At 38.9% G+C, this 12019-nt stretch overlaps 1 protein-coding gene across 1 annotated transcript in view; it reads right to left on the bottom strand.

The window, feature by feature from the left end:
• Nucleotides 1-2301: 2301 nt before the first annotated feature.
• The window catches only part of HIVEP2 (HIVEP zinc finger 2), a 181597-nt gene continuing 171879 nt past the window's right edge, over nucleotides 2302-12019 (bottom strand). The window contains exons 8-10 of the mRNA XM_081094204.1: nucleotides 11778-11879; nucleotides 10088-10983; nucleotides 2302-4779 (exon numbers count right to left, since the gene is read on the bottom strand). Of these exons, the coding sequence (XP_080950330.1) occupies nucleotides 3955-4779; nucleotides 10088-10983; nucleotides 11778-11879 (1823 nt within the window). The 3' untranslated portion in view covers nucleotides 2302-3954. The remainder of the gene's footprint in view (nucleotides 4780-10087; nucleotides 10984-11777; nucleotides 11880-12019) is intronic.

Genomic DNA, 12019 nt, shown 5'->3' with positions numbered 1-12019 from the left:
CACTTGAACATCTCAGGTACTCAGTAGCCACAGGTAGCTAGAGAGTATTGTATTGGAAAAGGCAGATAACAGGACATTTTTATCATTGCAGAACATTCTATTGGATAGTTTGCTCTAGAACTCAATTGCCTGCTCTCTTCTACATACTAGCTGTGTAAACACAAGCAATTAATTCTTTCAGTTTTGTGACCATTAAATGAGCGAATAGTCTAAAGCACTGAAAACAGGGTTAGCATATAGTTCTTAATTGTTAGCTAAAAATGCTTTCATATTGGAATACTGTCCCAATTCAAGGAACTGGCTCCCTAGACAATATACAGTGTGTGTATGGGGTATAATAATAAGATGAGACTGACAAGGATAACAATTTTGAGTCTGCAAAATCTAAAGCCACCATCCACCCTTAAATCATGACAAGGGGTATTCCTACAATTGAGGGTTATCTTATAATCAGACCTGCACCTCAAGACAAATTATTGCTAAGGGTAGAGATGCTCAAGACTAAAGGATTCACGTGGCCTTTGCCCTTCTTCACGCTGGGAACTTGGCTGTCAAACGCAATGCCTGTGAGGATTTAGATGTTGAGGGGCTTCGATAGGCAGGCCAAGTGCTCAGAGTGAAGCGCCCCAGTCCACTGCTGCCGCCACACTTTCTGTTTGATCTACCACAGTTACTGAGGTAATCCCACACCTTGCTCTCCTTGGAGAAGTCCTGTTGCACCTTTTTAATTTTTCTCTTTTCATTATCCACAGGACTGCTTGAACTTTTCACTTTGCTTTGGGGATATGGCTTGATCACTGATATCATATGAGACTCCTTAGGAATTTTTTAATAGAAAAGTTATTATTTTTTAATATTTTATCCATTAACATAATGTTCAATGAATTACTAAAATGTATTAAGCATTATATTTTTTTGCCAAAAATAAATCTTGTTCACATCAAACCATAATTGTTAAATGTATACTTTAAGCAGATAACAAAGCTTGGCATCTGCTTGAAGTATAAAACATGCCAGTCATCTGTAGCCGAATTTAAAATACACTTGAGGTATTTAACAAAGAGAGAGAGGACATCTGATGGTTTGGCTCTTTTTGATGACCAACATATATTTCTGAATGCGATCCTAGTTGTTGCTGAGCAATGGATGTGCACATATAAAATGATCCATAGAGTGTTCTGGAATATTGAAGATTTATATATTGTGCTTGTTATTCCTTGGCACTTTTAAATGCCAAATAAAGTATTTTCTGACATTTTCCCTGTGCTTCAGTACGTCTGCTACATGACCAAATGTGCTTTATTGCTGAATCTGGAGTATGGGTACGCAGAGGTTTCTCTACACTCAAGAATCAAGGGGAACATTTTCAAGCTCTGATGTCAAACAGCCTGGGGAGGGAGGGACAGTATACTGTGACAAAGTAGATGCCAACATCTTTAGTAATAATAACCTTGGTGGGCTTTCTGTTACTTTGAGATCATTCAACCCTAGCATTTTACTGTAAATTATCATTATTGTAATATGGTCTAAATGAGAACAGCATACATAATCAGAAACTGTTCTTTAAGCAAATCTGGACAGGGAGATCTTGGTTTAGAGTAAGACACACATTACTCTAAGTAACTGAATGTTTCAAGGATTCTTCTCCATGACAGACAGATATTATGCTGGCTGGCTTTGTTGACCTTTAATTCACTTTTGTAAAACATAGTTTAAAAAGACAGTCTAGCTCACAAAAGAAAATAGTTGAGTTGTAAATCCACCAATTTGAGATTTTTATAATGGCAATACTGATAGATTTTGACCTTTAATAAACTTCTACTTTCATTATTTAAAAGGTTCTACTCTTTTGTAATAAAAGAACTGTGATATGTATTTTATGATGTACTTATTTCAGTTGGCTTTTTGCCTTCAGTCACTGACAAAATTTAAAAAAAGAGGTATCCCCAGTGAAATTTCAGACATGTAAGCATACTGAGAGGAGGCCTGAGGGGAAATGATAATTTGCTTTACCCATGACTCTTTTCAGATACAATATACTCTGCAAGTGCCCATGCTGACATTCCGATGAGTCCATTTTTGGGCCCACACTGTGGTGACCACTATCTGTCTTAATGGAAGACATATGGAAGCCAATGACTGTCTTCTCACTTGTTAAGAGCATTCATATTAGCATTCTGCAAGATGGGCAGAGCCTGGCAATTAAAGGCACAGATGGTATGTTGGTAGCATCAAAATTTTTTTAGAAACCAAAATGGGCAAACTTAAAATGTAAAACAACACATAAAAACTAGACACCTCAAGCATGTAATTGTATATTTATTTCTCTTTTTAAAGAACACTCCTTAATGTAATTCAATATACAAACTTGGTTTCACAGAATTATAATCCACTATATAGCACAAAGATAACCCAGATTGTGTGTGTGTGTGTGTGTGCGCGCGCGCGTGCACACACAGGGGTGTGTGTGCACATGTGGTACCCTCCCTTTCTGCCATTCCTCTGGACCTACAAAGGCTCTGCCCACCTATGCCACCAACCAAAGCCCACTTTGAATGTCATATACAAAAAACATCCTGCTCCCACAAGTTCTTTCCCCTGGAAAGCTTCTTCCTCCCATTCCCCCTGAGATAGCCAGAAGTGTGACACTCTTCCCCTCTTCCAAAGGGTAAAGTGGCTTCTCCTAAAGCTGATGCCAACCCTGTTACCGTGTGGACTGGCTGACAGGAAGGGCTGTGAGCAGGTAGGTCTCCATGCCTCTTCCCCGCTTCCACACCCACTCCTCAGAGTCCAAGAGTAACCCCTCCATAGTAGCCTTAGCTCAGTCACCATCGTGTGCAGCAAGAACCAAGATTTCTAAGCCCAGGTCTTCTCCACAGGCAGCGCCCAGCACTGCCTGCCAAGCCACCGGGCCGGCCGATAACCAAGCTCTACAGAGTTCCATGTGCTTTGTCACTTTAATTTTTAAAGACACCCTAGCATAGGTCTGTGGCAACCTAGTGTCCAACTGAGTTACATAAAATTGTACCAGTGATGCACTTGTACATATTTACATGGGGCGGAATGTTTTCCCATATTTTTCGATGAGTATATAGATCAACATGTTCACATAAGACCAAATACTTTTAATATTATTTATAACTGATTTATAAAGCTTTGAAAAAACTCACAATAGCACATTGTTTACTTTAATGCTTTACGGTACTATCAGTTTAAAATCACAATCAGCACTTAAGTTATAGTCAATCCAGCAAACAAGAGACAAAAAAATTTACAAGAGTTAAGAACTGACTGATACATCCTTTATCTTTTTTGTAACTAATGCATAAGTGCAGAATAAGATACTCTAGTTTAAATATCTTGTTTACAATATACATTTTTGTTCTAGTTATGCAACAGTAAATCCCATGCTTCACATAGAAAAGCAATCCACAACATTAAGAAAAAATGTACAATTTATGAAACAAGGTAAATAAATATTAGTATTACAGAATCAGAGCTGTACATAAAAGCTGTTCAGTTTTAATCATATAAAAATATGTTTTAGTGCAACCTCACATATATATTGATGCTGTTTTGCTTTACATCATTTAGATCCAAGTGTCCAAAAAAGGAAAGAAATTACATTTATTACAAAGCAGATACACAAATTCTAAAATATGTACAAATTACTGCTAAAAAATGCTTATAAGAATATAAGCAAAGTAAAGAAAAGGCACAAACATCTGTACAGTTTTAAAAGTACCAGACCCAATAGGTTAATTTCAAATTTTGTTTTGGTCAGGCTCATGATGACTTGTTAATTTACCTATTCTTTTGCTATAACAAAAGTATATATAATAGCAAACTACTGTAACTCAGGACAGGCATGCTATAAACTTGATTACTTCTATTTCTAGAAAAAACAAAACAAAATAAGAAAATGTGGAAATGAAAGTCTCCATGCATCTGAGATCAATGTAGCTGACTCTTTTCCGACGAAGGTTCTTTGCTTTCCTCTGTGCTTGAAGATAATTCTTTGCTGCCGTGAAAGCCCGACTGTTTGTCATCCATACAACTCTTGCTGTAAAACGTGGAGTGAGCTAATGCAGTCTGTGATGTGCCAAAGTTGTCCTTTTCACCATCATGCAAGTCAGTGTGGGTAGCTGAGGAACAGGGCTGGCCTGGCTCAGGTCCACTAAAGTGTCTAATGCTAACATGTGCACTTTCTGAGGGTTTCTGGTGGGGCTCCTGCACCCGTGCTGGCTGGTCTGCCCCAAGCAGAGCGGCCTCTTCTGTGGCAATCCGGAGAGAGGCAATGGCTTTTGTACAAGTCTGTATGTTTTCCTCCTGTTCTCTCTCTGTTGCATTTAAGCTGTCTTCCGAAGTGCTCTGTTTCATCAATAGCCGAGGAGAGGAGGGCATGCTGGGTGGACCAGATGACTGCAAAAGGTGAGGAGATGGCTTCTCGTGCTGCTTAGAAATAACGTAGGGATCCTTAGCGAAGGATTCCCCGGAAGCTCCTTTCTTCTCCTCAGAGCCCTCCATTGGCAGAGGCAATGTGGGTGGAGGATGTAAACCAGAGAGGAGCGGCGGCATGGAGTGAACCATTTGGATCCCACCAACGGGCACCATGGGGATAGGAGCTCGTACTTGTTGCTGAGAGTGGAGTGGAAGATGACTGAAGACATAGTCATTAGGTCCCTCAGGGAAGAGGCTGGAGCCCGGATGTTCATAAGCACCTTCTTGGTCTCCGTAGAGACTGAAGTAAGGAACCTGAGGTATTCCTCTTCTTAGATTCTGCGTTGGAAACAGAGAGCACAACAGTTAGGACCCGCTGTTCTTCATGCTTAGGTCAAGCTTTTTCATCCATTCACGCTTTCACTGGTTCATTCAAAACACTTTAAAACTACCTGATCCTTTGATTAATTTTTCATTTTCAATACAAAAGAGGTATCTCAGTTGTCGTTTAGAATACTTGAATGAAGCTGCCCTTCTTTGGAAAGTTACTTTACTTTATAAACAGCAATGTGATAAAACATGCATGTGTTTTATACTAGGTTTCAATTTTAACTCTGCTTTTTTTTTTTTTCCATAAGAAAGAATGAAAAGGAAATAATGGAAAATTACTAGAAAAAGTTTTCCAAGCAAAACGACACTAATAATAGATTTTTTAATTCAAAACAAATTAAAAATATTACCATCCATTTATATACTATGTAGAATTTTAACATTTTTCTGAAGTGTTAATAAGTATAATCAAAGTAACAAGCCTGTTTACCGAGTAGATGACAAAATGATGGCAATACATAAACTGGTTGCTCCAAAGTGCAAGTTATTAGTCTAATGAAATACATTCCTGCTCAAGAGACACTACAGGAAGATGACCAGAGTCTTCACCAAATCAAGGGTGGGTTTTATAAGGAAACTATCAATCCATCAGATAAGCAATTAACTACACAGGTGGGAACCAAAGACAACTGCGTCTTAAGTCCTCTGTTTATATTATTACTTCTATTTACGTATCTTCTCATAAATTAATGAATTAAAGATACTTAAAATTTTTGGGAAGAATTCCAGATTTCATTGTTTCCAGTCCAGAAAATGGAAAACTTATTTTCTACAAATGTTTCTGTAGCAAAACACAATTTAGACTGTGAGATTATCAGGTTTTAATGAGATTATGTGGTTTTAATGACTGAGATTCATTCTTTTAATGGATTACCATCAGTTTATTGTTATTTTTTTTTAGAACTTAAAATCAAATGGAGATTAAACATGTCAAGTATGGTAGTAATCCAGGAGACAGACAAAAAAATGTTTTCATTCATTTCATGAATGTTTCAGTTCTAAAACTCAAGGTATGCTTTATACCATTAATGATTCATCCAGTTCTATTTAGATTGTGAGATCGGCTCAGGAATGATAAATTATGCATCATCTCTACTACTCTGTGCCATACTTGGCCCTAACCCTGCTCCAGGCTCCAACTTATTCAAGCTAAAAACAAATGATTTGTCCTGGAAGTGCATGAGAAATCATGTAATCATCAACCCTATAATCACAAGGGCCTAATAAGTTAGATAAGGAGAGAATTTTATGGCATGAAAGAGTCATTATATGCTACCAAAAAAATCCTACTTGTATTTGCTTTGGTTCTGAAAAAGGCACATTTCCTTTATCAAACACCAATTAAGGTTGAAGAACTGTAATGCCTACAATAATACTTGAAAATAATCAAGTGAATCTTCTTTTAGTCACAGTTGTTACAGATTCGAAGTTTAAGGTGAAATGTGGTTGGTTATTTTTCCATTTTGCTTTGGGTTGCTATTCCGTGATGGCCATTGCATACCCCTAATCAGAATGGGGTCTGGGAGGGAGCCTGAGAGAGAGAGAGAGAGAGAGAGAGCTCCCATTGCATGAGGTCTCTCACTCAAGGCTCTTGAAGGGAATGATGAACTTGTAAAACTAAAATTTATTCATTGTGTTCAAATTCCAACAAAACTGGATTTGTGTTAAGAATAGAAGTGTCACATTTAGACCTTTACTGATCAGAAAATCAATGATTACAACCACAGAAGTTAGTACACAAGCAGAATTCCTATCAGGTAACCACACATCCTCTCTCTGCCTATTCACCCCTTCTTCACCCTCCTAATAAATTCTCAATAAGGTGTTTCTACTTCGGTTTTTACTCCATTTGCAGCCCTATTGTGTTCTGTAATTTATGCTTTGTTGTTGTGATATGTGAACAAACTCGCAACTTATTTAAATCAAAGTAAGAAAAATCTTGATGTGAAAATACAAATAATGAATTCATGTGTGGGTTGTATTATATATATCTCCCATGTGCCAGATTATCCCACTCATCTTTTCAACAGTGTCAGTAGGCCCTCTGGAAACAAATGCTAAGAAGGAAGGATTGCAAGGTTTCACTGGTTGGTGTGTGTGTGGAGGTGGGGGCAGGAGCAGAGGAGCTAATGCAGGGGAAGATAAGGGGGAAAGGAAACAAGTGCTCAGCTTAGCTGTGACCCATCTGGGCTCAGGCATTGGCTGGGGGCTCCAGAACAAAGCATGGCCTTGGCTTAAAAACTGAGGTGTACCCTGAAGAAGCTAACAGCAGGAAGTTTTCAGTTGACTACATGCCTTACAGTTGAATGGTAAGTTCTTTCCAGGACCAAAATCTGCTTGGATCACCTCCCTGGCTGTCACAAACAGATTAGGAAACTATGACCAAAGAGGTTAATTGACTCGCCCAAGATCATAGAGACAGCAAAGGAAAGAACCGAATGTGGACTCTTTCACTGGACACAATGTTCATCTACACTATGTACTGAGGACCAAGACACTCTTTTGTCTCCTTGCTATTGATCTACCAAATCTTTAAAAATGGAAATGTTTTTTATTTGGAAAAGATGAGGACAGAAACATCAAACATTTCACCCTTATCTTTGAGCCTCATATAGTAGACTTTTAAGAAATATTTACTAACTGAAAAAAAGACTTACCTTCTTATTCTATGTATTATGTGTCTGTCTGTCTGTCTATCTATCTATCTATCTATCTAGTCATCCATTCATCCTAAAATTGAAACTAACCAGGGGGCATTAGGGCAGAAATAGCAGGGTAATAGAGTCCCAGTGATTGAATATCATCTCCTCCAAACCTGCTCCCTGGGGCCTACCACTCAGACTAATAATGAGTGTAATATGCTGGGCTACAAGGTCCTTTCACACCACAGTCACTGTCTTGTGAGCCCTTGGTCAAGGTTAAGCAACCACAAAGGTATTGCTAATAGCATTTCCATAAAAAACAAAACAAAACAAAACACCAAAAACTATTTTAGGGGTAATGCAATTTAATATTTTCAAACATTACTCAGAAGGGTGAAGTACTCATCAAATACAGCAATCAGGAGAAATACTTCTCATAGTATTGCCAATTTTATTTTGTCTGGTAACAAGAAGCTAATGTATACATCACAGAAAGATGCAAATCCTCCTCTGCCCCTCAGAAACTGTGTGATAAAGCATAAAAGTGTTTGGGATCAAATGCTTCTCCTTCAGGGAGGATTCCCAGATCTGTTCCATCATATCATGTGACCAAAGAAGTGGGCTATCAATTCTCTCAAGATAATTACACTGGGTAATAGACCAAAGGCTCAGCACTTGGGCTTCATAAATGGCAATGTTTAATAATGCTATTAAATATCTAGGTGAATTGGGCAAACTAGTATATGCAAAAGTTAGATGAACTCCCTTAGCCTACTTCTTCAGTTCCTTTGCCCCAGTTCATGGTGAGTGCTATTATTTTTTAATAACAAAACTGTGTTGGCACTAAAAGCTTATTTTTTGTTGTTGTTGTTAATCCTCATTCAAGGATATTTTTATATTGACATTTTAGAGAGAGTGGAAGGGAGGGGGAGAGACAGAGAGAGAGAAACATCGATGTGAGAGAGACACACATCTATTGGTTGTGCCTCAAACCAGGGCTAGGGATCGAGTCTACAATTGAGGTACATGCCCTTGACTGGAATCAAACCTGAGTCTGAGGGCTTTATCCACTGAGCTAAACTGCATGAGCAAGGCTTATTTTTTGGGTGACTACAATTGATTGAATATGCGCCAACATCTTAGTAATACCACAGTCTCAGTCCACCTGACCAATTCAGAACAGGAGAGTCATATCTCACATATACCACCAGCATCACTGGGTCTAAACCAGAGAAAGCATTTTACACCCAGATGCAGTGTCCTGGTACCTGAGGGCTTTATCACTCTTTATGCTGCAATGGCGTTAACTTCAGATTCCTCCTTTCTACTTAACAGCACCAAGACACAAACACCAGTAGAAACTTACCTCTTTTTTCTTATCTAGCTAGTTTATTAGCCTGGCAAATAAATTCCATCCTGTTTGCTATACATGTTTCTGCAATAGTTACAGCTTGAAAACTAGGTTGATGGCAGGCTTGTGAAAAGAGGATGTTGGTGGCAGGGGACTAAAAAGCAACACCAGAGAGCTTTCCTAAAGTTGAAAAATTCAACAACCTAAGCTTATGATTCAGGCTGGTGAGTGAAATGGTAGTAACAGGGAGGCAGCTGGCCTCCCTCAATGCATTTGCATTAAACCTTCTGCCTAAATTTAATTCATGATTGTACTATTGTTCTCTTAATTTACACTGAGGGCATATCCTAGAAATCTCCTCTGATACTTTCTCTTTTAGCTCTCCCAAATTCCCACTCTCTTTGGGCCCCCATCTCACTAAGCATGTGCCCTTGGTTAGCAGGAGATGGAAGTAATGGTAAAACACACACATATATGTTGATGCCTTTGATTTACAAACATACAGCTGGGATCATTCTCTTTTCTCCCAGTCCCTCATTAGTGTCACATGTTCACTCATTGTGAGCAAGGTCGTGCTCAAGGTAATGAGTTTATTTTTCAAAAAGTTATTGAAAGTCAAGACTAATACCTGAATCAGAATGCTTATCTAGCAAAGAGTTTTATAACTATGACAACCAAATACCCCCAAGAGTGTCTGTCTAAGCCAGTGGTTCTCAACCTTCTGGCCCTTTACATACAGTTCCTCATGTTGTGACCCCCAACCATAAAATTATTTTCGTTGCTACTTCAAAACTGTAATTTTGCTACTGTTATGAATCGTAATGTAAATATCTGATATGCAGGATAGTCTTTGGGGACCCCCATGAAAGGGTTGTTCGACCACCAAAGGGGTCGCGACCCACAGGTTGAGAACCGCTGGTCTAAGCATTCATGACAGTCCAAAGACTTTATCTTTTCTATTCATGTTGAAGTTTCAGCTCATGTTTATAATTAGTTAAGCTTAGAAAGCATTTAGGAAGGCCTCACCTGTTACCAGCTGGAATGCACCACTGCTCTGATGCAATACTACTACACTTGGGGTAATGCCACAGCCATGTTACTGACAATAGCTTGTGATAAAAATGTCTTCCTGCTATTTTCAGTAACCGAGTTCACTCCTCCCCATAAGAGAGACTCATGTTATAAATTCCACACTACTGTGTCATCAAGAGCTTCTCATGCGCTATGACTTATATATTAAAAAGAGAAAGCTACTCATACTCACAGGAGGCCCCAATACGATTGGCTCTGCTTGCAAATACTGCCCCATGGACAACGGTGGGTTGTGGTATAAAGCCCTTCTGGGAGATGGTGCTCTTATGGAAGTCATGTATCTTCTCTCTCTTCTGGGAGAGAGGTCTCTTCTTGCCATGATATCTTTCCCAGGTGACAATGGCCTCCTTGGGGACAGATGTCTTCTTGGTGAAACATCTCTTTGTGACATCTCTCTTCTCAATGCAGCTTCCTTTCTTGGTGAAAGATGTCTCATGGGTGATAGATCTCTCCTAGGTGATAAATGTCTTCTGGGTGATAAATCTCCTTTGGGTATCAGATACCTCTTTGGTGAATTATCCCGACAGGGTGAAGAATCATATCCCGGTGAGGAATGGTGGCTTGAGGGAGAGAAGTCCCTCGGAGAGGAGCTGGGCTCTGAAGACAGCATGCACTCTTCATCCATATAACTGGGTATGTCTAACCTGTCTTTGTCTGGTTCTGAGTCTGTACTTTTGCTCTGGAATAACCTCTGGTATTCTGTCATCTGGGTATCTTCACATGAGTCACTTGGTGTCATAAGCTGAGTAACCTGAATACTTGGCAAAGTAACCAAATAGCTGATCAATGAAGAATGTCCCAGGGAACTATCTGAGGGAACCCCATGGGGTACGGCACCAACATTCACAGGCAAGGAGGAGAATCTAGGGGGCTGAGGACTGGTGCTTCTTGATCTGGTTTTTGGTGTCAAATCTCCCTGGTCATCAAAGTCATCATCATCTTCATCATCATCATCATTATCATCTGCATCCTCACCATCCGATTCTTCGGCATCTGAGAACTGATGATCAGTTGAAATGCTGGACATGCTATGCTTTTCAGCTGCTTTGTGCAAATCTTCCATAGTTTCTGAAACAATTGAACAAAGATAGTGGAGTTCCAGATCCAAACATCAATATTAGGAGTTACTTTAGGCCCCATCTCTTTCCAAAAGCTTTCCTCAACCCTCCAGCCCCTGCAGATAGTTCCATCTCTGAACTCCTGTAACACTCACTGGACACATACCTCTGTAAACCTGCACTGGTTCTTATCTTTTAGGTACCTGTCCTATGTCAACCCTCCTTATAGTAAAAACTCCAGAGTAGGACCTTATATCTCAGATATCACACCACTGATAGAAAACCCCCAACAAATATGTATGTAATGTTGTAAATGGTAATGTTAGAAAAAATAAATAAAAGCAACAACCTATCTCTACAGGTATAAGCTTATGTGTAAGGAGAGTATCTCAGGAGGTTTGGCTGAGCCTCAGGCTTTCTATTGAGGTTAATGATGGTTTCTTTTCCTATTTTATTTCCTCTTAATAGGAAAAATACGACATTCAAATTTTCAAATTTCCCAGAAAGTTTTATAAAATATACATCCCTAACACAACAAAAGTACAGCTGGATTTCCTTTATGGTTCTAGATAGAAATATTTTCTTGGTAAGACCTTTCTCCCTTCCTACTTATAAAATGAAATGTATTTGCTTCTTCTTAGTAGGTTTCAAGCAATTCAATATGTCAGACTTCTTTTCTAAATTTGTATTTATAAAATAAAATGTGATCATTTTTTAAAAAACACACATCTAAACTTATTTTACCACTGGCCACAAAGCTGAAGCATACGTAGTGCCACAGTCCATTAACTAAATGGTAAATACCTGCTTCCTCGGTTTCTGTATCATCCACTGAAGTCATTGAGACGCCCAACTCCAGGCATTTTTTCATGTGCGCTTTAGATTTCATATGCTTCGTCAGGTTTCCTAGAAAACACACACGGTAAAATAATTAATGCTACCAAAATGTGATGATTGTTCCAAAATTCACTTGAGATGACAGGGATTTGTTTCTACCCATGATCCCTTGATTCAAACAGAAGAGGGACAATCTGGTTTGTGAAGAT

The sequence above is a fragment of the Myotis nattereri genome (genome assembly GCF_964212035.1).
Source record: "Myotis nattereri genome assembly, chromosome: 6".
Lineage (NCBI taxonomy): Eukaryota > Metazoa > Chordata > Mammalia > Chiroptera > Vespertilionidae > Myotis > Myotis nattereri.
This window is presented reverse-complemented; position numbering and strand designations above follow the sequence as displayed.